General features: G+C 37.6%; 1 protein-coding gene and 1 non-coding gene across 2 annotated transcripts; one reads left to right on the top strand and one right to left on the bottom strand.

Annotated features, from left to right (window-relative positions):
- The first annotated feature begins 343 nt into the window (after positions 1-343).
- Positions 344-3,042, top strand: LOC127082784 (chloroplast processing peptidase). The gene is made up of 6 exons (XM_051023019.1): positions 344-685; positions 1,926-1,988; positions 2,069-2,134; positions 2,244-2,330; positions 2,412-2,479; positions 2,642-3,042. The coding sequence occupies exons 1-6, from the start codon at positions 470-472 to the stop codon at positions 2,706-2,708; spliced, it is 567 nt and encodes a 188-aa protein (XP_050878976.1). The 5' UTR covers positions 344-469; the 3' UTR covers positions 2,709-3,042.
- A 17,931-nt stretch (positions 3,043-20,973) lies between these two features.
- On the bottom strand, positions 20,974-21,080 carry LOC127088485 (small nucleolar RNA R71). Its single transcript, XR_007790320.1, has one exon. It is a non-coding gene; the product is annotated as a small nucleolar RNA R71 (small nucleolar RNA).
- Positions 21,081-27,148: the final 6,068 nt, after the last annotated feature.

Here is a 27,148-nt window from a genome sequence, read left to right as displayed (position 1 = left end):
ATTTCAAACTCCAGAAAATGCGAGTGCGAGATGAGTATTTTCGGATTTCACATTGATCTGAGAATTAATAAATTATTTTTGTATCACAAATACATGAGAGTTGGATATTGGTGCATTTGTTCTCATCTTAAAATATATTTTCAAAATAGAATTAATTTATCATGTTGGTTGGTTATTCCGGTTGAAAGTGCATATAAGTTGCGGTTAATAATTCTAATATAAACGAAAGAAAAAACATTGGTATTTGGTACTATATGTAAGAGTCAAAACCGCGTAATACAGAGACAGATCTCATTTTTATTTTTTTTTATCTTCTTTTTTTTTTAGGAAACTTAATCACCAAGTCTAACTCCAAAGTTCTGTTTTTTAAGTAAGCAGTGAAAACCCATTTCATATATAACTCGTCTCTTTCTTCTTTCATCCATAATTGTAATTTAGTTTCATCGTTGAATAGTCATAATAATTCACAATGAGCTTCTTGAGTACAACTTTGATGATGAATTATCCTTCCTTTCGATGGATGCCTTGTCAGAGTTGGAGTTTCCTTCGATGGCCAGGTCTCGAAGCCTTCTTCAGACTTGTCGTCGTTTTTCTTCTTTGGTCTACCTTCTCTCATCTCTGCTATATACCTTCTTCTTCTATGTACCCTACCCTACGTGTTGGTGATCGAATTATAGTCGAAAAGGTGCATTCCTCTTTCCGTTTCCGTTTCTGTTTCTGTTTCTGTTGTATCTAACTTTATGCATAGGATCTTACAGATTCAGTAATATTCCATAATTGTTAATTTAGGTCAATGACATGCAATATATTCCACCCAGGATAGGTTGAAATCTCGTTTCATTCCCTTTTTAGGTATCTTTCCTCATATTCTAATTGATAGTAGGTAGAAAAGTGAAAATGAATTTGGGACATCTGCTTCTTTAGAAAAGTAAAAATGAATCTTCATAATTGGTTTTGTTGAGAGGTGTGTTTTGGCAGTTCTTCACTGTTTCAGTCTGTCTGCATCAAAACTTTGGTTTGTTCACTGTTTCTGATAATCACTGTTTTTAAATATAGCTTTTCCAAACTTCCAAAACCACTTGTTAAAACTTCCCTTTGGATTATTTGAGTCACGGAAATTCAACACATATTATGTGTTACGAACTTAAGATAAATTAGTTATACTTATACCAATGGCTCTGGAAGTTTCAATTGTTAAGAAAAATTGTTAAAATCTTCCATGGACTAACTAGTGATTATCGATTGGATAATCCTCACCCCTTGGCCAACTTTTGGGAGTCAGTGAGGCCTAGCTCAAATTCTAGAAGAGAAAAAGATATCATATATCATGCATTTTCATGTATTCCGAAAGAACTAATTACACAGAATTCAGGGCATAGAATCCAGGGCTATTGAGACAAAAGCTTAAAGTTATATTCGAAAAAGTATGGGAGGGAGAATGTTATTATTTATTTATGGGAGGCATTGGCCATACATTCGCCGAACCCTGTTCGTTTAGGTTACAAGTCACCACTGCGCTAGCACCGACGGGTTTGAAAAGAGGCCTAAAAGGAATATTGTAACTTGTTTTGTAAGAATTTGTATAATTAACAGAAATTGTTTGGTTAAGGCTTATTTTGTTGTTTTTCTTGCTCGTTAATCTAAGTCTAAGTATCTATGATGTTTAGCTACTGAGACTTAGAAGCTTTGCCTTATAGTGAAACAACTTTTTAGCATTTAAACAATTTTGAAACTTCCTGTGCCACAATCAAATGTTGGTAATTTGCAACATTATGTTTTACATGCTTAATGAATTCACCATATATCCAAGTGCATTATGGTAGAAAACACTTTCAGAAATAAGATCAAGGAATGTTTTCTGGTCTTGTTTTTACTTTTTCTACTTGTCTCATCTCTTTTTATATTTTACTTGTCAATTTCCCCAGGCATCATATTACATTAAAAGTCCTGCTATAAGGGATATTGTAACATTTCGTGATCCAACACAGGTATGTTGTGCTAGTACACACTGTACTCGTATGGAATATGTAGCGTACTTATAATGACATGATTGGTTTTTCTTATGTAGCATTCTGGAGAGAACACAAATGTTTTTATCAAGAGAATTGTTGCGAAAGAAGGAGACACTGTTGAGGTAGTAAATGTCAATTGAAATGTACATCATACACCAAACTTAAGTATCTGCTTCATTGCTAATTACACCATTCAGTTTTTTCTAAGTTAAGTTATGCAACGTTTTGCAGGTTCATCATGGAGTACTCTATGTCAATGGTGTTGCTCAAGAGGAGAATTTTGTGATTGAGGCACCAACATACACAACGAAATTAACTGTGAGACCATTGTCATCCATTCTGAAAAATTCTCTTGTTATTTGTTCAGATTTTTCCTCATTAGGTCCATGATCCTTGCAGTATGTGCCAAAAGGCCATGTTTATGTTATGGGGGATAATCGCAATAATAGCTATGATTCACATGTATGGTAAGTGACTATTTTCAACAAGCTACTCTACTTTTAGTTTTCATTCTCCATTAATTTTCAACTTCTTGACATGAGTGATTATCTAAATGGATTGATGATCAGTGCAATTAATTTCTCTATTATTATTTTGACCTTGTTATTTTTTGCCTTATATATGAACAGGGGACCACTTCCTATGAAAAACATAGTTGGAAGATATGTCATGTGCTGTCATAGACCAACAAATTGAGACTATTATATATGGTTGAGATGAACCAACCAGAATTATTTTTTTCTTCTTTGATTTCTATGAAGAGTTGCAAGTGATGGCATCATCTGCTAAATCTTCATGGCAATTGGATTCTGCTCATATACATGCTCATAGTGAGTAAAAAAAAGCCATGTCATTTGTTATGTGATGATATATATTATCATATTAATCTGAATTTTTGTATTGTATTGTAGTGTATTTGTTGCTATGTCTTGTTTAAGCTGCTGTCAAAGAAATGTGTGAAGATCTTATAGAGATTTTAAGTATGTTTCTCACATTTTGTAAATATTGACGTGAGGTTTGCTTTCCAGAATTAGCAGTATTTATTAATAGTATGTTTGGTGCACATGATAGGATAAATATGCATAATAGGATTAAAAAAAGAAATTAATAATGATTGAAAATGATACTAATATGTTAAGCGCTTAACTTATGTGTTTGATACACATGATGATAAATATAAGGGTTAATAACAATTTTTTATTTTGTTATATGGACGACTTCCGTTTTATCAGGTAAAATGTTCAGATTAGGTGATATATATATATATATATATATATATATATATATATATATATATATATATATATATATATATATATATATATATATATATATTTGGATTTCTTTTGACATGTCATTTGTTTAATTGCTTTTTATTCTTTTTAAAAATTAAATAAAAATTATGAGTAGAGTTGATCAAACGCTTTAATTTTATATTCATCATACAGAATCAAATATATCAAAAATTATTTTTAAAAAATATGAAAATATCGTACCAATTCTTTATAGAGGTTGAATTTTCACAAGGAGATCCTTTCTGCACTCATGGGAAACATAATGGGTTATATATGGGGGATCACCTCATTTTAATGTCTCGTCTGGGGGACTAAGAGTCTTATCAGAAAGACTCATCTAAGCGCCTCACATGAGGCACTCAATTAAGAGTCTCATCTGACGTGATCATCTAAACGCCTTGTCTGAGGGATTGGATTAAGAGTCTTATTAGACATGCTGATCTAAGTGGCTTGTCTAAGGGACTCGACTAAGAGTCTCATCATACACGCTCATCTCAATGCCTCACATGAGGGACTATACTAAGAGTCTAATCAAACAAGATCATCTAAACGCGTTGCCTGAGGGACTAGGAGTCTCATCCGACAGACTCATCTAAGTGTCTTGCTTAAGGGACTCGGCTAAGAGTCTCATCAAACAGGATTATATAAGTGCCTCTCCTAAGGGACTCGACAAAGAGTCTCATCTGACAGGCTCATGTAAGCGCCTCGCCTAAAGGACTCGACAAAGAGTCTCATCAGGGAGGCTCGTGTAAGCACCTCGCCTGAGGGACTAAGAGTCTCATCAGATAGGATCATCTAAGCATTTCGTCTGAGGGACTAGACTAAGAGTCTCATTAAATAGACCCATCTAAACATCTCGCTTGACGGACTAAGAGCCTCGTCAGACAAACTCTTTAAGCGCCTCATCTGAGGGACTCGACTAAGAGCCTCATCAGACAAGCACATCTAAGCGCCTAGCCTGAGCGATTCAACTTAGAGTCTCATCTGAAAAGCTCATATAAATTCCTTGCTTTAAGGAATAAGAGTCCCATCAAACATGATCATCTAAGGACCTCGCCGAGGGACTCGACTAAGAGTCTCATCAAACAGGCTCATCTAAATGCCTCGTCTGAGAGACTAAGAGTCTCTTCAGACAAGCTCATCTAAGCGCCTATCTTGATGGACTTGATTAAGAGTCTCAACAAACATGTTTATCTGAGTGCATCGCCTACATGCCTAAGCTCCCCCGACGCGAAGTCAACTAAACACTTCACCCTTTACCAAGCCCTTGTGCTTGAGGTAATATACAATAATATATTTGAAAAGACCCACAAATGGCGACAACATGGTGTCACCCGCATCCTAGAGATGCCACCCATGACCCATATTACTCGCCAAGAGTGATAAGACGTGGGAAGTGACATGTAAGCAGAGAACGAGTCTGGGGAATAACCTATGTATCCTTAGGAAATAAGTATTCAACGGTTCACTCCCTTTTGGTAGCGGTCTTTATTTTCGAGAAACCCTAAATTCTGGCCAATAAGCCTTTATAAATACTTCGACTAGAGGGTGGAGATGGACAATCTCATATTCATCAAAAACCCTTATAATAGAGTTTCTCACCCTCGTGAGCTTGCTCTAACCCCACAGAAACACTAAAGCATTTGACAACCTCTATTAGCTTAGGGTTGCTACATATGTGTATTTTGTTTAACAAATACAAATTAGGATAGTGAAAAGAAGTAATATGGAAGAATTTTAGGGTTGAAAAAGATGGACAAAAAAATTTCGGTGATAATATCTTTTTGAGTTTTTTTGTTTTATAAATTAATTATTATTTTTTAATCATTTTTATTTGATCTTTTATATGCATTGTTTTACATGATTTAATCTTTTGGTTTATCTTTTGAAAAATATATTTTTTCAGTGACAATGTGAGGTGGGAAGATTCATAGCAAATAATTGACATGAGAGAGAATATATATATATATATATATATATATATATATATATATATATATATATATATATATATATATATATATATATATATATGGCCAAAGACCAAAAGAGAAAGATTATACAAAGATCAATCTAGGGGTAGTAATACCCATAACATATGCATCTAACAAATGCCTAATCTAACCGGGAGAAAACTCAAAGAAAACAAGGTTATTCTTTAACGAGCAACCTATATTGGCTAAAGTGTCAACACAATGATTAACGTCCCTATAGGAATGCACCACAACCGCCTCCCTTTGTAAATCTAGTAAGTGACAAATATTTTTCACCAAAGCTTGACCTACAATGGTATTAGATATACCAGTCTTGAGCACCTGAACAACCAACCACAATCGAATCAAAGTTCAGTTGCATTGTCCTCTTAACATAATAGTAATCACTCCTAACCTATAATGCGGTCGCTGGAGAAAGTCATCATGCAATTCTCTATTGTGTGACATCCACAGATGATGACACACTGTCACCTAATAGTATCTCCACTTGACACCATTCACAACACAAAAGTTGTAATTTAGATTATATTGAATCCAAGCCATGAACTCTCCATGGAAGAAACTATTTCTATCATTAGGCATAAAATTCGACCATATTTGCATAACAATAGTATAGTCCCTAAACACATGCAAACCAGTTTCCATCCTATCACCACAATAGTGACACATAACATGCCTTATTCCCATCCCACTTTTATTATAAATTGTGAGAAGCCTATCATGATTCAAAAGCCAAATAAAACATCTCACTCTCTCAGGACTACACAGTTTCCGAATTTTGCACCAAACCTTATCAATTATAGCTACACCAATATTGCAACGCAAATTGTACATAACATCAACTGAAAAATCCTTCGCATCATCTCCCATAATAATATACTCATCTCTATTGTATGCTATCTATTCGGGGAAGGCTTACAACAATTTTTTTAATTAACTTGTGCGACATCTAACTCCGCAACAATTGTCAGTTCCAATCTCCATTTAAACCAACCAAATCACATAACATAACTTCTAACATTCCTTCTGAAATGACCAAAGTCGGATAATCGAGGGCCATACTTGGCTCCAAACAAGTAGAACTCCATCCAGTAATATCTCTACCATCTCAAACAATCAAATTACCAGCAGAGTAAAGGCAAGGTATGAGATTAACAATTGCCTTCCATAAACTACGGTAACTGACAGAATCATGCATAGTGTTGCACGCATATTTGTTTCATAAAAATTACACCAAAACTCATTTGTACCGGTATGCAACTTCTAGCTAAGCTTGAAAGTGCAAGCTTTATTCATATTGTCAAGTATTCTAAAACCAAGCTCTCCCAACTACTTAGGTTTGGTAACTGTCTCCTAATTCACATCATGATACTTCCTTTTCTCCTTCGTATATCCCAAAATAAAGTTGCGATGTAAACAATGAATTTCATCAATACAAGCCTTATGAATTATTTTTGTCACTGTAGGATAAATCAGGATATCCGCCATGGCACTTTTCACCAATCTCACTATTCCTGCAAAAGAAATGTTCTTCAACTTCCTAGCCACAACCTTAGAACTAATATGACCAACAACAATACATTGAAAATCTGAGCGCTTAAGAGCTATACCACTAAGGGGCACACCAAGATACTTTCCAAGCTATAAAGTTTCACTAAATCTTGAGATATGAACTCATTTTTCTTTCTTATTATTATTGACATTCTTTTAGAAAAACACGCTATTTTTTTATTACTCACCTTTTTCATAGACATGGTACTATTGGTACATAAAAGATGAAGGATTTCCATGACATAATTTATTTCTTTTTCCGTAAACAAATAAATTGGACCATCTTCCTGTTGAGATATGTAATATAATCAAAGTTGTGTGAGGCCCAAATCCAAAGTTAATTAGGGTTTAGGATTGTTATATTTATTATGTAGTAATCAAGTCACTTAGGTGTATATAAAATGATACTTTATAATTCAATTTTTTATCACAATCATTCTTCAATAATAGTAATCCTTATTTTCTTATTTCCTTATTGTCTCTCTTTCCCTCCTCACTAAAAATGCCTCACACGCTAAAGTTCAAACTTCAAATGAGAAATAATTGGACCATTTCTCCCGAAACTAAAAGTATTTCACTTCCCATCTTCAACAACATGCAAAATTAGGTGAGAATGTTTATCCATGCACAAAACATACAAATAAGGAGAAATAAGATCACCTTGATGGATACCACGTTGAGGACGAAAATATTCATTCCTTACACCATTCCACTTGACACTGGTTGTAACACTAGTAAAAACATGCATAATAACAAAACATGCATAATAACATTCACCATACTGCCAAGTAAATTTATCTCAGATAAAATTTTCCAAATAAATTCCCAACTCAGCTTGTCATAAGCTTTAGATAAATATACCTTAATATCAAATTAATATTTTTCCTATCATCTTATTCATATTATGCACTATTTACCTAGCAACAATGATATTTTCATGAATATTTCTCCTAAGAATAAATCCAGTTTGAAATGGTGACATCTGCTTCGGAATACACTCTTTTAATCTCTCAACAACAACCCTATTAACAATTTTATATATTGTTTTACACAGGGACATGGGTCAAATTGGGAGAAATATTGAGGTTGCTCAATTTTAGGAATAAAAAAAATGTATGTTTGATTCACCAAAGAAATCTGATGACTAGGATTATCCCACACCTTACGAATAAAATCACAAATTTTACTTCCAACAATTCCCCAAGTTTTTAAATAAAAGTTGGCTAAAAAATTGTCAGGAATAATCAATGACTGGCAGAGGAATACGAGCTCTTTGGCACAACTCCATGATTAGCCCAAGCAAAGCCAAAGTTCTAGGAGTCTTGCTTCCTAATCTATGTATGCTTTCAGTGATCATCTTTATCTCATTAGCAATGATCCTATCAACATCTATCTATTTATCATCCAAAGTATAGTATAACAAATAAGCAGTATCCAAAGGAATGGAGGAGGCATGACTTCTTGGCCTTATGTTGTAAAAGACCAAAGTCATTAATACTTGAGCTTCTGTTGTGAGATCCTTCCTTAGGAATTTCTTTGGAGCCCCCGCAACATTCACTTCATAGGACTTACCTGTCAACACAAGTGTTTCCTTTACCAACTCAATGTTCCAATTACCTCTAGCAAGCCCTTTTCCATACTCACAAAGAACACCATCCTCCAAAGTGAGAGGATTGTCAAGATAAACATTTATAGCATCCCTACTGAAGTGAAATTGGCCTCCCTCTCACCATGGTCATGAACAAGTAGGGTTGGTCTTCAACTGGAATGACATTGGCATAGAAGTCTCAGCTCATCCATCTTATGTAACTACAACTTCCTCTTTTCTCCGGATAACTTTGGATCAAAGTTCAGAAACTTCAATGCCCAAAGTGCTTTTCGCTCTAACTCCACAGGAAGGTGAGATGCTTTCCCCTAGACCATTTGAAAAGGAGTAAGACCAATTAGGGCCTTGAAAGCTGTATGATACGCCCACAAAGCTTCATCAAGCTTGAGAGACCAATCTTTTCTTGAAGAAAAAACTGTTTTCTTTAAGATTTTCTTGATTTCTCTATTGGAAACCTCAGCTTGGCCATTTTTTATGGATGGTATGGTGATGCTACTTTGTGTTTGACACCATAGTGCTCAAGGGATTTTGTTAACTGAGAATTGAAAAAATGTGAACCTCCATCACTAATTAAAACCCTTGGAGTACCAAAATGAGTGAAGATGTTTTTCTTTAAAAAAATTATCATTGTTTTGCGGTCGGCCTTTTGAGATGCAATCACTTCTACCCACTTGGAAACATAATTAACCGCTACCAAGATATATTCATTTGAACATGAAGCAGGAAATAGACCAACAAAATCAATGCCCCAACAATAAAAAACTTTAACTTCAAGCATGTTTTATAACGACACTTCATTATGTTTACTCATTCCTCCTGTCCTTTGGCAACTATCACAATTTTGGGCATGCTCATGTGCATCTTGAACAAGGAAGGCCAATAAAAGCCCGAATGCAGAACTTTTGTTGCTGTCTTTTGAATGTTATAATGACCGCCATAAGGTGAATTATGATAATGCCATAATATGTGTCTTTCTTCTTCTTTGGTAACACATCTCCTCAATAAATTATTTGCTCCAATTTTGAACAAATAAGGCTCATCCCAAACATAAAACTTTGAATCACGGAGGAATTTCTTTTTCTGTTGCCAAGTCAAATACTCAGGAAACCAACCAATGGCCTTATGATACAAGAAATATCGTAGTTTGCATATTACTTGTTGTAAAGTAATATGCAAACTACGATATTTCTTGTATCATGAGTAACTTTTCATTAGGGAATTCCTCCAAAACTTCGCTTTCCTTTTAGGCTATCTCTTAATTTACCAATGATCGGAAAAATAGTAAGTGTACTATTTTGCCTGTTATAGTAATAAAGGGGAAATTCCCCGAATGTCGATCTCAAGGACTGCAAGTTAATACTGAGTTCAATTCATTGTTCCATTAAATAAAAATTATAATTGGGGTTTTTTTTTAATTCAAAATTATAAAAATAAAGGAAAATGAAAATAATAATAAAAAATAAGGGTTTGCAAAGTATGAGGAACAATGCCAGGGAAGGTGTATGATTTATCTCTGTCACAACTCTGAGTCACTAGTGCATCAACAACTATCAATTACTACTAGTTCTCAAGTCTATTTTCTCCCAAGTCATTGGTGAGAAAACCTTTAATCAATCTACCCTAATTTCTATGTCCATACGCAATTAGGGTGAAGTTAAGCTTTATTATATCAAGAATGCACTGATTCATACAGGGTATCCCTAGTCCTAGGTGATATCTACTGCAGAGTAACCTTATGAAAACCTTACCAATGGCGGTCCAGCCTAATTGATAACCACAAAAAAATCTCGATTGGTCCGAAAGAGAAAGCATTAAACACATCAAAAGGTTACCATAAGAATAATATTATAAATGCAATCGTAAACTCATAGTCATTACAATTCTAAATCAGGGACACCCCCTAGCATTGGGGGGTTTAGCTACTCATATTGTTCAAAACAAATTCAAGATAAAAAATACACATTACAAGTAATTGGATGACGTGGATCTTCAATCGCTTCCGCTCATGAAAATCTTCCGCTCTTCGAATTCTTTGATCTCTGTAATCCTTGCTTGTTTGACAATATTGTGTTCGCCTCGTTCCAAGATGATCTTTTCTTTGGTAGAAGGTTCTCTTATATAGTGAAAATTATAAGCAACAGGTGGACATGTCCAAAAATATCTCCGCAAGCCCGATAATCAAAAGCCTGATGAAAAAGGAAAATTTTGGACTTGGGATGACACGAGTGACCGTGTCAGCTCACTGTTTCACTTGACACGCCCATGGGGCTTAACACGGTTGAGGATAAGGCCTGACATGGGCCGTGTCAGCTGACACGGCCGGCCGTGTCAGGCTACCCATTTTTTTTGCTTTCATTCTCCTTATGTCTGACACGGCCCGTGTCAGGTGACACGGGTGGCCGTGTCAGGTCTCCTGTACCGGGGTTTTTCCATTCCTTTTCTTGCCGGAATTCCGTACTATCTCGCTCTGAGTTCCTAGGTTCTTCCACCTGGACCTGTTGGACAAAAACACAGACATCCCATGCGTAAAATCACAAAATATAAAGTAAAACATGACAATGAATAGAATTTCTTAAATAACTTGTGGGAATGAAAATTAACTTTAAAGGTACCATAATGCGTACACAGTATCTCAAAATCCTTGGTTTCTTGTCGGATAAGAAACGAAAACATAGTGAAAATGGTGACCGATCACAACCCCAAACTTAGCTCATTGCTTGTCCTCAAGTAATGACCTATACGACAAAGTGTCACTTCCCAAAATTTGTATTCTTACCATGATACTGCTGAGATCTTTCGCCAACGCCTTCATTCTCCCTTTTATAGTTCCTGCTTTTCCTAATGAGATATCTGCCGCACTTCCTCATCAAGGTACCGCTTCACCTGTCAGCTTACATCACACCCTCACCAAGTCTCTCGGGGTTAAAGTGTTTTCACTCCCAATTCAGAATATGCAATATCAACTCATAAGTTTGAATAGTTTCTCCTTTCATATCAAATACACATAACACACACTTTTTGAGGTCTTTTGGGTTGTAACGGGGCATGGGTTATGGTGTGGTAAATACAAACAAAAAGGAAAATAAGTGGTTTTGGGCTCAGAGCCAATGTTCATATTCTTTTCATTGTGTTTTATTCTTTTCTTTTTCAATTGCTCGGTTTTTCTTTGATATTCTCTCTTTTTTTTCAACTGAGTGCTCTTCCTTCGATGAGTGCTTCTTTCGAACCATCGACTATTTTCATTTTCTCAAATTTTCTGATGGTTGTTTTTCTTCTTCTTACTATTTTTTTTCTTTGTACTTACCTTGGTTTTTTATACCTATGGGGTTTACCCCAAACTTATAATTTAACACAGCTTAATGATATCACATTGACTCTGAACAGGGTAAGGAAGTGTTTTGGGCCGCGCGTTACATTTATATGGTTAGACAAACAAAGGGTACAAGCTCAAATGGGGTTAACAAAGGATAACATTAACAAGATGGCTAGAAAGGCTCAGGGCTATAATCAAACAATGTGCCTCAGTGTGTATATACATGAAGTGAAACTCCTAGAGAACCTACGCAAAGTCAGAGTGATAATACATACCTGAATATCGCTCATGATGATAAATGTATTTGGCTTTTTATGCACTCACCGTGTTAGATAAAGCTTGACAGCATCCACACTACTTCGAGTATGGTGCGACTTCTTACTCAACTCGGAATGCATAGGGAACCTACGTTAGTTGAGCTTTATAAATTGCGTCCGATCTTTTCTTCAGCAGTATCGACTTTCTGGGAAGATCCTTCGTAACAAGCAATAGTAAGTGGAGTGATCATTTCATCCACTACCGCTATTTATCGTTACCTCATCAACCTATAATACCAAGAACCTGAAATACATGCAACACATGATACCCGACAGTAAAAATAAACCAAATGTGAACGGTAAAAATTGGGAATTAATCAAATAAAATATAAAACAAAACAAAAAAAGGCAAAAAGCATAGGAAAACCTCCCTCACACTTGAACTAAACACTGACCTCAATGTTTTAGAATAAGATAGTAGGATGGTGACTCACAGTGCCCCACTGATGGGGCTGGGGCGGAAAGTGCAACATGCCCACACGAAATTCAAATTTTCCAAACAAATTTCAAATCTGCAGGCCTGACACGGGCCGTGTCAGGTTGTTGTTCTGCTCATTTTTCCAACTTTTTCCATGTGAGTACCTTCTCCCTTTTATGCAAGGCACTATGCAAACCTAAAATAACAAACAAACACAAACAATAATTAGAAATAGTAACGCGCGAGTTGCCTCCCACGAAGCGCTTCGTTTAACGTCGCATGGCTCGACGGTTCATTCCCCTTGTTATGGGGGGGGGGGGGGGGGGGGGTACTTCAGCCTCCAAACCTTGTTGCATCTCTTGTCCAAAATTAGGAAGATGTCTCTTTCATCAGTATGGATTCCTTTGTGCCATAAGTTCTTTTTAACCTTCATCTACTTACCTTGTTTTCTTTTTCTTTTCTTTTTCTTGGTTTTTGGAATAGAGATATGAGTCTTTCCATTCAGGGTGGCTAATGGAAGTGGTGAGAGTCGAGAGGGCCTTCCTGTATCTTTCTATGATGTTGGTATGTTACTCTGCCTTCTCGCCTCTGTTCTGATTAAGCCTACTTGATAGTGAGATTTTGTATCTTCCTCTAGCTCGTAGTCTTCAATTGTATTCAATGTTATCTCCTTGTCATGAACTTTCAAGGTTAACGTGCCCTGATCCATGTCGAGATTGCATCGACTTGTCTGCATGAAAGGTCGACCCAGAATGATGGGTGCCTCATCATCTTCAGGTATGTCTAGGATTACAAAATCACCAAGAAAAATCAAGTCCTCTATTGTTACCATACGTCTTCTGCTATACCATAGGCATCCTTTCTTTAGTGATCTGCAAACTTCATATTGGTCTTTGTATCATTGACATTTTTAATACCCAACCTGTGATAGATTGATAATGGCATCAGACTCACACTAGCTCCAGAATCTATTAGTACCTTTTTGAATGTTCTTTCTTTAATTGTACATGGTACTGTTACCGTTCCTAGATCCTTTTGTTTGTTAGGAATTTTCTACCCCAGTGAGTTTGCACTATATTTTTCCTTCCAGGCTACCTGTTCTTCTGTTGTTGGTTTCTTTTCAGTCATTACCTCTTCCATGAATGTCTTGTACATGGGATTTCTTTTGAGTGCTTCAAACAACGACATATGACCCTCAACCTTTTTAAACATTGTCATGAATTTCTCCAAGTCTGACTCGCTTGGTTCCTTCTTTGTCACTCTCTGAGGGTAGGGTAACTTAATCACCGATTTAGTCTCCTTTGTACTTTCCTCTTCAGTCAGCTCGCCTGGTGATATATTTTTTTTCTTTTTAGTAGCCTTTTTCTTTTTCATCGTGACAATATTAATATTCTCTTGACCCCTCAAATTTTGAACTGTTTCACTTGGTAAGGAACCTGGTGTTCGAGAACTTGCTAGTTGCTATGCTATCTGCCGCAGCTGAACTTAAAGATTCTTTAGAGAGGCGGTGGTGTTTTTCTGATTGTTTCTCGTCTCTTCTTCAAATTGCCTATTTTGAGCTGCCATGTTTTCAATGGGAATCTCCCAGTCTGCTTTCCTTGGAGCTTGTTGTTGTTGATATTGAGTCTGATATTGACCTTGATCCTGTTGTGGAACATTCCCTTTCTGATCTTTCCAAGAAAAGTTTGGATGATTCTTTCAACCTGGATTGTAAGTGTTAGAGTAGGGGTTATTCTTCTTTAAGAATTTGATCTCTTTAATTTGTTGAGGAGTTGCAAAGCAATACATAGTATGGTGAAGTCTATTACAGATTTCACAAGTGATGGTCTGAGCAGGTTGAATTTGAGCCACCTGTTGAGTACCTATATTCATCGCTTTTAATTTCTTCTCCACTTCAGTAGCGACTGTATCTTTCAAACATATTTTGTTTACTTCTACTTTCAGGTCAATGACTCCTTCAGGTTTGCTTGTACACCTATCATATAATTCCAGATGCTCATTTGCGGCTATCGCTTCAATGATCCTTTTAATACTGGTGGTTGTTGAGAAATTTGTTGAGCCACCGACTACTGTATCAATTAACTATTTTGTCTTTATTTTCAGCCCATTCAATAACATCTGCATTTGTTCAGTCTGATCCATATTATGATTTGGGCATGCTACCAGGACCCTTTTGAATCTTTTGTAGGTATCTCCCAAAGACTCACCATCTTTCTGTTTGAAGTTCAAGATTTCATACCTTTTTCTTAGAAATACTGATGCAGGAAAATACTTATTTAAGAAAGTTGTTTCCATCTCTTCCCATGATGTAATACTGCTAGTTGGAAGAGAGTAGAACCACTCTTCCGCCTCTTCAGATAAAGTGAACGGGAACATTCTTAACTTCTTTGCTTCATCAGTATGACCATCAATTTTCAAAGTAGTACTCATGGTCAGGAATCTCTGCAGGTGCTTGTTGGCATCTTCATTAACCTTTCTGGTGAAAGATTTTCTCTCAAGTTGATTGATTGTGCTAGGATGCAGTTGAAAGTTCATCACATTCACCGGTTGGTTGACAATGGTCAATTTACCACTTGACACATTTGCACCTCCATAGTCACCTAGGAGTCTTTCCGGAGGTGGAAGCAGTGGAACTGGAGAAATTTCAGCCATAGTTTCTTTTTTTGAGTCTGAGTGATCAGAGGGATCTTCTTCTTTGGAATCCAATATAGCGTTTCTGCGTCTCCGGTGAAGGGTTCTCTCAATTTTTGCGTCAAAAAAAAAAATTCTGCTGAGGGCTCTCCTCGCATACACAGATTAGTGAATTAAATTATATAAATGACAGAAAAATAATTTTATTGCAGAGCAACAAAATTTTAATTGAACTAAAAATTACACTCTATATTTTGGCAGTCCCCGACAACGGCGCCAAAAACTTGATCGAAAAAATAGCAAGTGTACTATTTTGCCTGTTATAGTAAGAAAGGGGAAATTCCTCGAATGTCGATCTCAAGGACTGCAAGTTAATATTGAGTGCAATTCATCGTTCAATTAAACAAAAATTATAATTGGGGTTTTTTTTAATTCAAAATTATAAAAATAAAGGCAAATGAAAATAATAATAAAAAAATAAGGGTTTGCAAGGTATGAGGAACAATGCCAGGGAAGGTATATGATTTATCCCTGTAACAACTCTGAGTCACTACTGCATCAACAAATATCAATTACTAACCGTTCTCAAGGGTATTTTCTCCCAAGTCCTTGGTGAGAAAACCTTTAATCAATCTACCCTAATTTCTATGTCCATACGCAATTAGGGTGAAGTTAAGCTTTATTCTATCAAGAATGCTCTGATTCATACATGGTATCCCTAGTCCTAGGTGATATCTACTGCAGAGTAACCTTATTAAAACCCTACCAATGGTGGTCCATCCTAATTGATAACCACAAAACAATCTCGATTGGTCCGAAAGAGAAAACATTAAACACATCAAAAGGTTACCATAAGAATAATATTATAAATGCAATCGTAAACTCATAGTCATTACAATTCTAGATCAGGGACACCCCTAGCATTGGGGGGTTTAGCTACTCATATTGTTCAAAAAAAATTCAAGATAAAAAATACACATTACAAGTAATTAGATGACGTGGATCCTCAATCGCTTCCGCTCATGAAAGTCTTCCGCTATCCGAATTCCTTGATCTCTCTAATCCTTGCTTGTTTGACAATACTATGTTTGCCTCGTTCCAAGATGATATTTTCTTTGGTAGAAGGTTCTCTTATATAGTGAAAATTCCAAGCAACAGGTGAACATGTCCAAAGATATATCCGCTAGCCCGATAATCAAAAGCCCGATGAAAAAGGAAATTTTGGGCTTGGGCTGACACGGCCCGTGTCAGCTGACACGGGTGGCCGTGTCAGCTCACTGCTTCACTTGACACGCCCATGAGGCTTAACACGGTTGAGGTTAAGGCCTGACACGGCCGACCGTGCCAGGCTATTATTTTTTTTGCTTTCATTTTCCTTCTGCATGCCACGGCCCGTGTCAGGTGACACGGGTGGTCGTGTCAGGCCTCCTGTACCGAGGTTTTTCCATTCCTTTGCTTGCCGAAATTCCACACTGTCTCGCTCCGAGTTCCTCGGTTCTTCCACATGTACCTGTTGGACAAAAACACAGACATCCCACGCGTAAAATCACAAAAATATAAAGTAAAACATGACAATGAATAAAGTTGCTTAAATAACTTACGGGAATTAAAATTAACTTTAAAGGTACCATAATGTGTATACATTGTCTCATAATCCTTGGTTTCTTGTTGGATAAGCAACGAAAACATAGTAAAAGTGGTGATCGATCAACCAACCTAAATAAGTGATCTGCTACGAAATATTTGGTGCCCTTTTTATCACGATTCTCAAGATCAAATTCTTGTAATAAGAGAATCCATCGTATGAGTCTTTGCTTTGAGTCAAGCTTGGTGAACATGTATTTTATGGCTGCATGGTCAGTATAAACAATTGAAATTCTGGTATGCATATATCAGATGTCCTATGAGATGTCGAGATACTAATATCTGATTAATAACAAGACAACTTAGATATTGAGGAACATAAAATAACATAACACACAAAGTTGTTAACCCAGTTCGGTGTATGACAACACCTACATCTGGGGGCTACCAAGCCAGGGAGGAAATTCGCTAAATAGTATTAGTTTGTAGGCCTTCTGCAAACTATCTCCAATTTACAGTTGACACCCTAATCACTACCCATGCTTAACTTCTACCTAAGACTCTCCTAGGTGTGAGACCCTTCTATCCTCCCTATCAATCACAACAGTGATACTTAAACAATTTTAGAAATTCAAAAGTCACACTTCACAGAAACACAACCACTTAATGCTTAAAAGCTTATGAGTGCTTGACAATGCTTACAACCAATCAACACAGTCCTACTCATGTATCAAGAAGATATTTGAGAGGCTCACAAATAACACAAACACTCAAACCCTAATACAGTTAACTATCTTCACTTCTCCGTATCCAATTAGGTTTTAAGGCATTCTATTTATAGCCACATAATGCACTGGATTTGGGCCTTGCATTCCACATGAACCAGTTGTACAACATTAGGCTATCAATCAAAAGTTTCCTAAGATGTCTTAACATTTAGGAAACAAAATCTGTTAAGCACAATTCGAATCTCTGATTCCTCAATCACGAACATCACAAGAGAGTGCTTAATATTCCTAGAATATTCTGTAGACAGTTAACCCTACAAATGTTACCAAGGTAAAAACTGTTTCAGACAAGATGCCATAACCACATGTTAGGACATCTTTTTTAACATGTTGTAGCTAAGATAGTTTTACCAAAATTACTGCCAATCAAAACAGCAAGGAATTAACAATCTCCCCATTTGGAACATTTTGGATAAAACAACCAAGTACACCTTGCACACTTGCACCACAGTATATGTTAACACCATAGGACTGAAACATCAACAGAACAAAATCAAACACACATATATATTACAGGGGTACTCGGGGAATCACATCAGTCAAAGTCAGTAGTCAGTACTCCCCCTGTTTCACATAATCAGGACTCCCCTTCAAGAGAACATCTGAAACACTATAAATTGTCCAAGTTCAGACAATAGAGGCTTATGCAGTAGAAGAACAATAAGCCTAAAAAATAAGAGAAACCAAGGTTCTCCCAAAAAAACTGCAGACATGATGTTTGAATATTTGGTCTGACAACAAGACTAGCACCAACAGTAGCAGCAACATCCACTAAAGCACAAAACGAGCATGACAATCAATCATGCACACACACACATACATACCCTGTTTTACCTTGCATATCAAAGGCATATGCAGAGGTCAAAACCACTCCCTTAGTCAAGTTGATGTCACAACACCTTGTTAGACATCACAACACCTGCAACTCCTATCTTCTTAAGCACAGTCAGTTAGTGGTTAGCACACAACTATACTCCCCATTTTTAGCCATAATATGACAAAGGTAAACAGCTAACCAAAAACAGAAACAAAACCATATTTGTAAGATGCAATATCCCACAGAGTGGGGAACACAAGGGTGCAAAATATCCTTGTCACAGACCAAAAACCACAAAAAACAAACAGAGCAAAACAAGACTGCAATCAGATATGTTCCTGACTATCGGAGTCAGTGATCACACTAAAATTTACGTATTTTCGACTCCGATTTCACATGCATTCTAGCTGTTTTATTATCATTTTGTTAGGTTATTACTGTGTTTTCCTTTGTTTTCAGGTTTTTACTTTAATCGGAGCCCCGATCGAGAAAAGGAGTGAAAAAGAGCTAAAAACCCTAAAATCCAGCATTTTGTGCTTATGGCCTACCCCATGGCGGGCGCCACAGACCCAACCACGACGTGTCCAAATCCAACTTCCTCAACTCCCACGTTTCCCCACTATATCCACTAAGGCACCCCACTTTGTGCTTGTGGCAGGCGCCATAGCCTTGTGGCGGGCGACACAAGAAGGAAACGGTTTCCTCTATTTTCAAGTTGAAGGGCATCCAAGTCAATTCCACCTTTTTTATTTGCTTATAAATAGAAACGCGAATTCAGTTTTACAATCATCCAAACTTAGAGCAGAGGCAAACTCAGAAACAACTTTGTTTCACTTAGGCATATATTCAGTATTTTATAGTGGTAATCGCTTCGCTTTGGAGTGTTACCACAATTGTGTCATCAAGTCTGTGATAGAGTCTGTAATCGAGTTTGGAGCACTTTGGAAGGAAGTTAATCCTGCCGCCATTTTCTTTTCCGCATTGCAATTTACTCAGCCCTCCGATTGGAGCAGGTTTTTATTACTCGCCTTTACTTTATTTATTTCCCGCACTCGCTTTACTTTAATTATTTCCCGTACTCGCTTTACTTTATTTATTTCCCGCACTCGCTTTTACTTTATTTATTTCCCGCACTTGCTTTACTTTATTTATTTCCCGCACTTGCTTTACTTTTATTTATTTCCTCGCACTCGCTTTACTTTTATTTATTTCCCGCACACGCTTTAAATTATTTACTTTCCGCACTCGCACTACTTTTATTTATTTTAATGCACTTTTACTTTACCATGTCTAGCTAAATTTATAAGGCTAGAATGTAAGGATCGTAATTAAACCAGTAATCCGTACAATTGTTCGTAGAAACACTTAAAGGACTATTTTAACTTTCAACTTAAGTTTTCCCGCACTTCAATTCCGTTAGGTAAGATCGAAAGCCGTCCAACGTCTTTATAAACTTAATTGTTTTTAACTATTTCAAAAACAGCGAAAGCGCTTTGTTTAGTTTATTAGGAGTTTTTAACATCAAGAAGAAAAGAGATTTTAAAACTATTTTCGGACGCGTTCATAAGTTTAGAGTCTGGTTCGTGAGAACCTCTTTTGGTTAAGAAATCCAGGTTATAATACTTTTCAACTTAGTCAAGATACTATATTTCTTAAAAATAGGTTTACTACTCTAATGCAATGCGCGCCTTTTTATAAGTGACAATAAGAGGGTTTGATTAGGGAGTACAAATCGGTTCTGAATACGCGAAAGCGACAGTTCCTGTTAAATTAGTTCTTTTCAAAGTAGGAAACACTGCCCATAAGTAGCTCTACTAGCAAGTACTTGGATTATCAATTAATTACGTGAATTACATTCGACCTTGTCTTTATTAATTATAATCTATTTAAATACTTTACTTTTCATTGCACACTACGAAAAACACCTATTTTGACTGCCTTTGATAAACACCATAACAACAGATAACAATAGCTTGACACTTGGTCTCTGTGGATTCGACAATCTTTTATATTACTCTGACGCGTTCGTATACTTGCGAACACCGCATCAAGTTTTCCAACGCATCAAGTTTTTGGCGCCGTTGCCGGGGACCAATTTCGTCAAATTTCATTTTCCTGTTGTTATATCGTTTAGACTTAGGTTATTTCCCGCCGGTCGATGCGAAGAACTCGCAGCACCAGAAGTTTAAGCTTAGTATCCCCTCTGGCGGAACCTGAACGTTACGCTCGCGCACGCTTATTCTTTCATAGAATTAAGAGAGCTATGGCCGAAGATCAAAACCAAAGACCTCTTAAGGACTTCGCTCAACCATCTAACGAAGAGCCTAGTTCTAGTATAGTAAACCCAATCATCCCAGCCAATAATTTTGAACTTAAACCATCCCTGTTGCAATTAGTGCAACAGAGACAATTCGCGGGTCTCGCTACCGAGAACCCTAACCAACATTTAAAAATATTTCTTCAATTAGCAGATACTTTTAAAACCAATGGAGCTTCTTCTGAGGCAATACGTTTAAGATTATTCCCTTTTTCCCTCAGAGATAAAGCTCTATCATGGTTAGATTCCCTTCCACCCAATTCCATTACGACTTGGGATAACCTTAGAAGAGTTTTTCTTGCTAGATATTTTCCCCCGAGTAAGACCGCCGTTCTTCGAAACCATATAACTAGATTTACCCAAAATCATGGAGAATCGTTGTTCGAAGCTTGGGAGAGATATAAAGAGTTGTTACGAGCATGGCCACATCATGGTTTAAAAAACTGGTTAATCATTCAAACCTTCTATAATGGACTTCATTATAACACAAAGATGACCATCGACGCTGCTGCAGGCGGTGCTCTGATGAACAAACCTTACCCTGAAGCTAGTGCCCTCATCGAAGACATGGCTCAAAACCATCAATCATGGGGAGTCGAACGAGCGACAGTTGAGAAAAAGGAAGCCCAAGGAGGAGTGCATGAACTAAGCTCTATAGACATGATGCAGGCTAAAATGGACGCATTAGCCCTTAAGGTCGAGCATATGTGCATAAACCCGAATACTATAGCCGCAGTTTCGTCGGATTGTGAGATATGTGGAACCCAAGGACACCAATCCGCCGAATGCAGTCTATTGAACGAAACCCACTCCGAGCAAGTGAACTACACCCAAGGGAACCCATATTCGAATACCTATAACCCTGGATGGAGGGATCACCCAAACTTCTCCTATAAAAACAATAACCCTATTCAAAATAATGCACCTCCGAGACCTAGTTATCAAGCCCCTAGATCAAATCAACCTATGCAACCTGTACCACCAAAGCCGAGGCTTGAGAAAATTATGGAAAATTTTATCACCGCTCAAACCCAACAAAACAAGGAGTTCATGAATCAAAACATTCATGTTAACGAATTGATTACTCAGTTAGGAACCAAGGTTGACCAAATAGTAACTCATACCAAGATGCTTGAAACCCAGATCTCTCAGGTAGCTTTAAACCAAGCCCCTCAGACTACACCTGGAGGACAATTCCCTGGACAACCTCAACAAAATCCGAGAGGACAAGCCAATGCCATTACCCTAAGAAGTGGGAACGCTTATGATGAGCCACCAAACCCAAGATTAAGTGAACCCGAAACTTCTAAGGAATGTACCAAACCCCCGGACGAAGTAAAGGAACCAGAGGAATCTGAAAACCAGGAAAGTCGAGATAAAGGAGAAGAACCTAAAGATAAAATTTATGTACCGCCCCCGCCATATAAACCACCTATACCATATCCCCAAAGACTCAAACAAACCCAGACCAATAAACAGTACCAAAAATTTATTAAAGTTATAGAAAAACTTCATGTAGAAATCCCTTTCACAGAAGCCATCACCCAAATACCTTCTTATGCAAAGTTTCTGAAAGACATCCTTACCAATAAACCTAGACTTGACGATCCAAAGCCTTTGGAATGTAATGCTATTTCCGAGGACAAATTAGCAAAGAAAGATAAAGATCCTGGAAATTTCTCCATTCCTTGCCATTTGGGTAATCATGTCATCGAAAAAGCTTTTCTAGACTTAGGAGCTAGTGTGAGCTTAATGCCTCTAGCAGTTTGTGAGAGGTTAAACTTAGGAGAATTACAACCCACTAAGATGTCACTTCAGTTATCCGATAGATCTGACAAATATTCGATAGACATTTTGGAAGATGTTCCTGTTAGGATAGGTCAACTATTTATCCCTACTGATTTTGTCGTCATGGACATCAAAGAAGATAATGATATACCAATTCTTCTAGGTAGACCATTCTTATCGACTGCAGGAGCCATAATAGATGTCGAGAAAGGAAAGTTGACATTTGAGGTAGGTGACGAGAAAATAGAATTTATACTTTCGAAATTTCTTATGGCACCTGTGATGGGAGACTCATGTTATGCCTTAGATATCATTGATGAATGTGTTAGAGAATTAGAACAAAAAGAAATTATAAAAACAATCAAGTTACCATCAACCCCCATAAAGGAAGATGATGACTTTAAAGAACCTTACATCGATGATAACCTTTACGAATGTTTATCCCTTACTCCAAATCCTATGCCATGCCCTAAGAAACCTACCTTAGAACTTAAGGAACTGCCTAAGAACCTGAGATATGAGTTCCTCGATGAAAAGATGAACCGTCCAGTTATAGTTAGTGCTACCTTGAGCCATGAGGAAACGAACCAACTTTTAGATGTTTTACGAAGATATCCCTCAGCCTTAGGATATAATATCTCTGACCTGAAAGGTATAAGCCCATCCGTATGCATGCATCGGATTTCGCTAGAAGAAGATTCAAAACCCTCTAGGGAGCATCAGAGAAGAATAAACCCTATAATGAGTGATGTTGTTAAGAAGGAAGTTCTTAAGTTGCTTGAGGCAGGTATAATCTACCAGATCTCGGATAGTAAGTGGGTGAGCCCTGTGCATGTAGTACCTAAAAAGGGAGGCATCACAGTCGTGCAAAACGATAAAGGCGAACATGTAGCAAAACGTTTAGAAGGAGGATGACGGATGTGTATAGATTATAGAAAATTAAATAAAGCAACTAGGAAGGACCATTTCCCTTTACCATTTATTGACCAGATGTTGGAGCGTCTAGCCAGACACTCTTACTTCTGCTATCTAGATGGATACTCTGGATTCTTCCAAATACCTATTCACCCTGAAGATAAAAAAAAAACTACCTTTACATGCCCCTATGGAACCTTTGCCTACAGACGAATGCCTTTCGGCCTCTGTAACGCCCTAGCTACTTTCCAACGCTGCATGATGTCAATCTTTGCAGATTACCTAGATGGTATCATGGAAGTGTTTATGGACGATTTCTCGGTTTGCGGATTCGATTTTCACAATTGTCTTGCTAACCTTGAGAAAATCCTGGAGAGATGCGTGGAGGTGAACCTCGTGCTAAATTGGGAAAAATGTCATTTCATGGTGACCGAAGGAATAGTTTTAGGACATATAGTTTCCGAAAAAGGTATAGAGGTAGATAAAGCTAAAATAGAAGTTATAGAAAACCTAAAACCACCAAAAACCATCAGAGAAGTCCGAAGCTTTCTTGGACACGCTGGATTCTACCAGCGTTTTGTTAAGGACTTCTCCAAAATAACTAAACCGTTAACCGGACTTTTAATGAAAGATGCTGAATTCATTTTCGACGAAAAATGTAATGACGCATTTAATCTTTTAAAGCAAGCATTAATCTCTGCACCCATTATGAAACCGCCCGATTGGTCGGAACCTTTTGAGATAATGTGCGGTGCTAGTGATTATGCAGTTGGAGCCGTTCTAGGACAGAGGAAAGATAAAAAATTACATGCCATTTATTATGCCAGTAGAACCCTAGATGCTGCCCAACTGAATTACGCAACAACCGAAAAAGAATTACTCGCTGTAGTTTTCGCTATAGAAAAATTTAGATCTTATCTAGTAGGAGAAAAAATTATTGTTTACACCGATCATGCTGCCATTCGTTACCTATTAAGTAAAAAAGATGCCAAGCCCAGGTTACTTCGATGGATTCTATTACTACAAGAGTTTGATTTAGACATAAGAGATAAAAAAGGCACTGAAAATGTAGTAGTCGATCACCTTTCTAGGCTAGAACATCTAAAACCTGAACTAGTACCCATATACGATGATTTCGCCTATGATAGACTGATCGCTAGAGTAGAAACCATTGAAGACAATAACCTAGATCCTTATGAGCATTCCCAAAATTCCTTAGCAATAGGTAACGTACCCTGGTATGCAGATTTCGTTAATTACCTAGCTGCTGATATAGTACCCCTTGATCTTGACTACCACCGCAAGAAGAAATTCTTCCACGATGTGAGAAACTTCTATTGGGACGAACCACTCCTTTTCAAAAGGGGTAAAGATGGCATCTTTCGCCGTTGCGTTCCAGAAGAAGAGGTAAATAATATTATCGAGCATTGTCATTCTGCACCTTATGGTGGACATGCGAGCACCTCTAAGATGTACGCCAAGATTCTTCAAGCTGGCCTATTCTGGCCTACCATGTGGCGTGATGTCTATGCTTTCATTGTCAAGTGTGATAGATGCCAACGCACTGGAAACATTTCAAGACGTGATGAAATGCATCTAAGAAACATTCAGGAAGTAGAACTCTTTGACGTATGGGGTATAGATTTCATGGGACCTTTTCCACCATCCTTAGGAAATAGGTATATCTTAGTAGCTGTAGACTATGTGTCTAAGTGGATTGAAGCTATAGCTGCACCCACAAACGACACTAGGGTAGTAATCAAACTATTTATAAACTATATATTCCCTAGATTTGGAACACCACGTTTAGTCATAAGCGATGGAGGATCACACTTTATATTGAGAATATTTGACAAACTTTTAAGAAAATATGGAGTTAGGCATAAAGTAGCAACACCGTACCACCCACAAACTAGTGGCCAAGTAGAAGTATCTAATAGGGAGATAAAACAAATCCTAGAGAAAACTGTTTCTATTTCTAGGAGAGACTGGTCTCAGAAGCTTCAAGAAGCGTTATGGGCCTATAGAACCGCTTTCAAAACCCCTATAGGAACTACCCCTTACCAACTAGTTTATGGAAAATCATGTCACTTACCATTCGAATTAGAGCATAAAGCCTATTGGGCCATTAAAACTTTGAATTTAGACTACCTAGCCGCTGGAGAAAAGTGTACCCTAGATATTCATAAATTAGAAGAACTTAGGCAATCTGCCTACGAGAATGCAAAAATATATAAAGAGAGGACAAAAGCCTATCATGACAAAAGAATAGTAAAGAAAAACTTCAATGTAGGCGATTCTGTTCTCCTTTTCAACACTAGGTTACGACTCTTCCCTGGAAAGCTACGTTCAAGATGGACTGGTCCTTTCGAAGTATCCAAGATTCTGAGATCCGGAGCCGTAGAAATCAAGAACGATACCTGTAGTCCATTCATTGTAAATGGACAAAGACTGAAGCTCTACGAAGGAGGAGACATTCCAGCATACTACTCGAGCCACACCCTGATTGATCCACCGATTCATACTACTACAGGTGTATAAATTCTAATCGTCAAGCTAATGACGTTAAACAAGCGCTGCGTGGGAGGCAACCCATGGTTTTTCTTTTCATTTTACTTTTTTCGCATTTATTTACATTTATTTTTATTTTTATTTTATTTTATCTTATTTTGCATTGAGACTAAAGTTTGAATGGTTTGTATTTTCAGGATCACTTTCCTAACTTTTACAGGTTGCAGGGTTTTGATGACATGCATGTTGCCTATAGAGACAATGCTCAGAGGGAGCGCTACATTGCTTTATACCAGCGCCCTATGGCACCCACACGTTACCCTGATCAGCATTGTATGGAGGCACTGGGTATCGAGCCTAGTATCCGATTCCTTAGCCACCAGCTCCACTGGGACGAATTTGCTGATGACTTGAGTAACACATATAGGAACCTGACTTTGGAGTTCCTGAGTTCATTCGACTACGACCCATATTCTGGACCAGATGGGTATGCTGCTTTCAGGCTCTTTGGAGTTGAGTACTCCTTCAGCCAGAAAGAGTTCGGCGACTTATTAGGTTTCCAGACTACTCCTGATGCTATCCCGGAGACACCTTTGGGATATTTCCTGGGTAAGGAAGTGGAGAAGTTTTGGAGTGATATATCAGGTGGCGGAAGCCATGATCCATCTACACAGTTATCTTATGTCATACATAACCCAACCTTCAGATATTTTCAGATGATATTAGCACATTCCTTCCTGGGAAGACCAGATGCAGAGACACTACTAAGTGAAGAGGATATCTTCCTATTATTTTGCGCATCCCAGTCTCGCCCAGTAGCATGTGGGAACTTTTAATTGAATAATCTCAGCGGTACCTCTAGATCCACCGAAGGAGTCATCCATGTTGGTGGAATCATCACACAGATTGCAGTCGCTTTGGGTCTGTCTCGCAAGCTGTTGCATCTTCGGACCTACTGTGGATATACTACCATGGACATCGATTTCTATTTAACTAGAGGATTGATGAGGAGAGCCTCTTTCCACCCATGTCAGTTCCGACTGCTAGTCGACAGCGAGGCCATCCATTACTTCACATTGCCAGACCCTATGATGACCAGTGTGCATGATCCAACGAATTGGAGTTATGCTCTAGAGGGCCAGGGAGAGACCGTTGCGGAGCCGAGATCGCCCCCATTTGCTGAATATACACCTGCACCACCATCTCCTAGAATCATTGTTCTCTCTAATAATCATTCATTGCAGACACCCGACATACGCACCCAGATTACTGAGTGCCGTAGAGAGATTGC

This window comes from Lathyrus oleraceus, chromosome 5, assembly GCF_024323335.1.
Source record: "Lathyrus oleraceus cultivar Zhongwan6 chromosome 5, CAAS_Psat_ZW6_1.0, whole genome shotgun sequence".
In the NCBI taxonomy this organism is placed as follows: Eukaryota; Viridiplantae; Streptophyta; class Magnoliopsida; order Fabales; family Fabaceae; genus Lathyrus; species Lathyrus oleraceus.
This window is presented reverse-complemented; position numbering and strand designations above follow the sequence as displayed.

What these genes read in the sequence shown, in the direction of transcription:
- LOC127082784 (XM_051023019.1), top strand. Translation starts at nt 470, where the DNA reads ATGAGCTTCTTGAGTACAACTTTGATGATGAATTATCCTTCCTTTCGA. An exon ending in AAGAAGGAGACACTGTTGAG is followed by an intron (nt 2,135 to 2,243) that starts GTAGTAAATGTC and finishes AACGTTTTGCAG; the next exon opens with GTTCATCATGGAGTACTCTA. An exon ending in AGCTATGATTCACATGTATG is followed by an intron (nt 2,480 to 2,641) that starts GTAAGTGACTAT and finishes ATATATGAACAG; the next exon opens with GGGACCACTTCCTATGAAAA.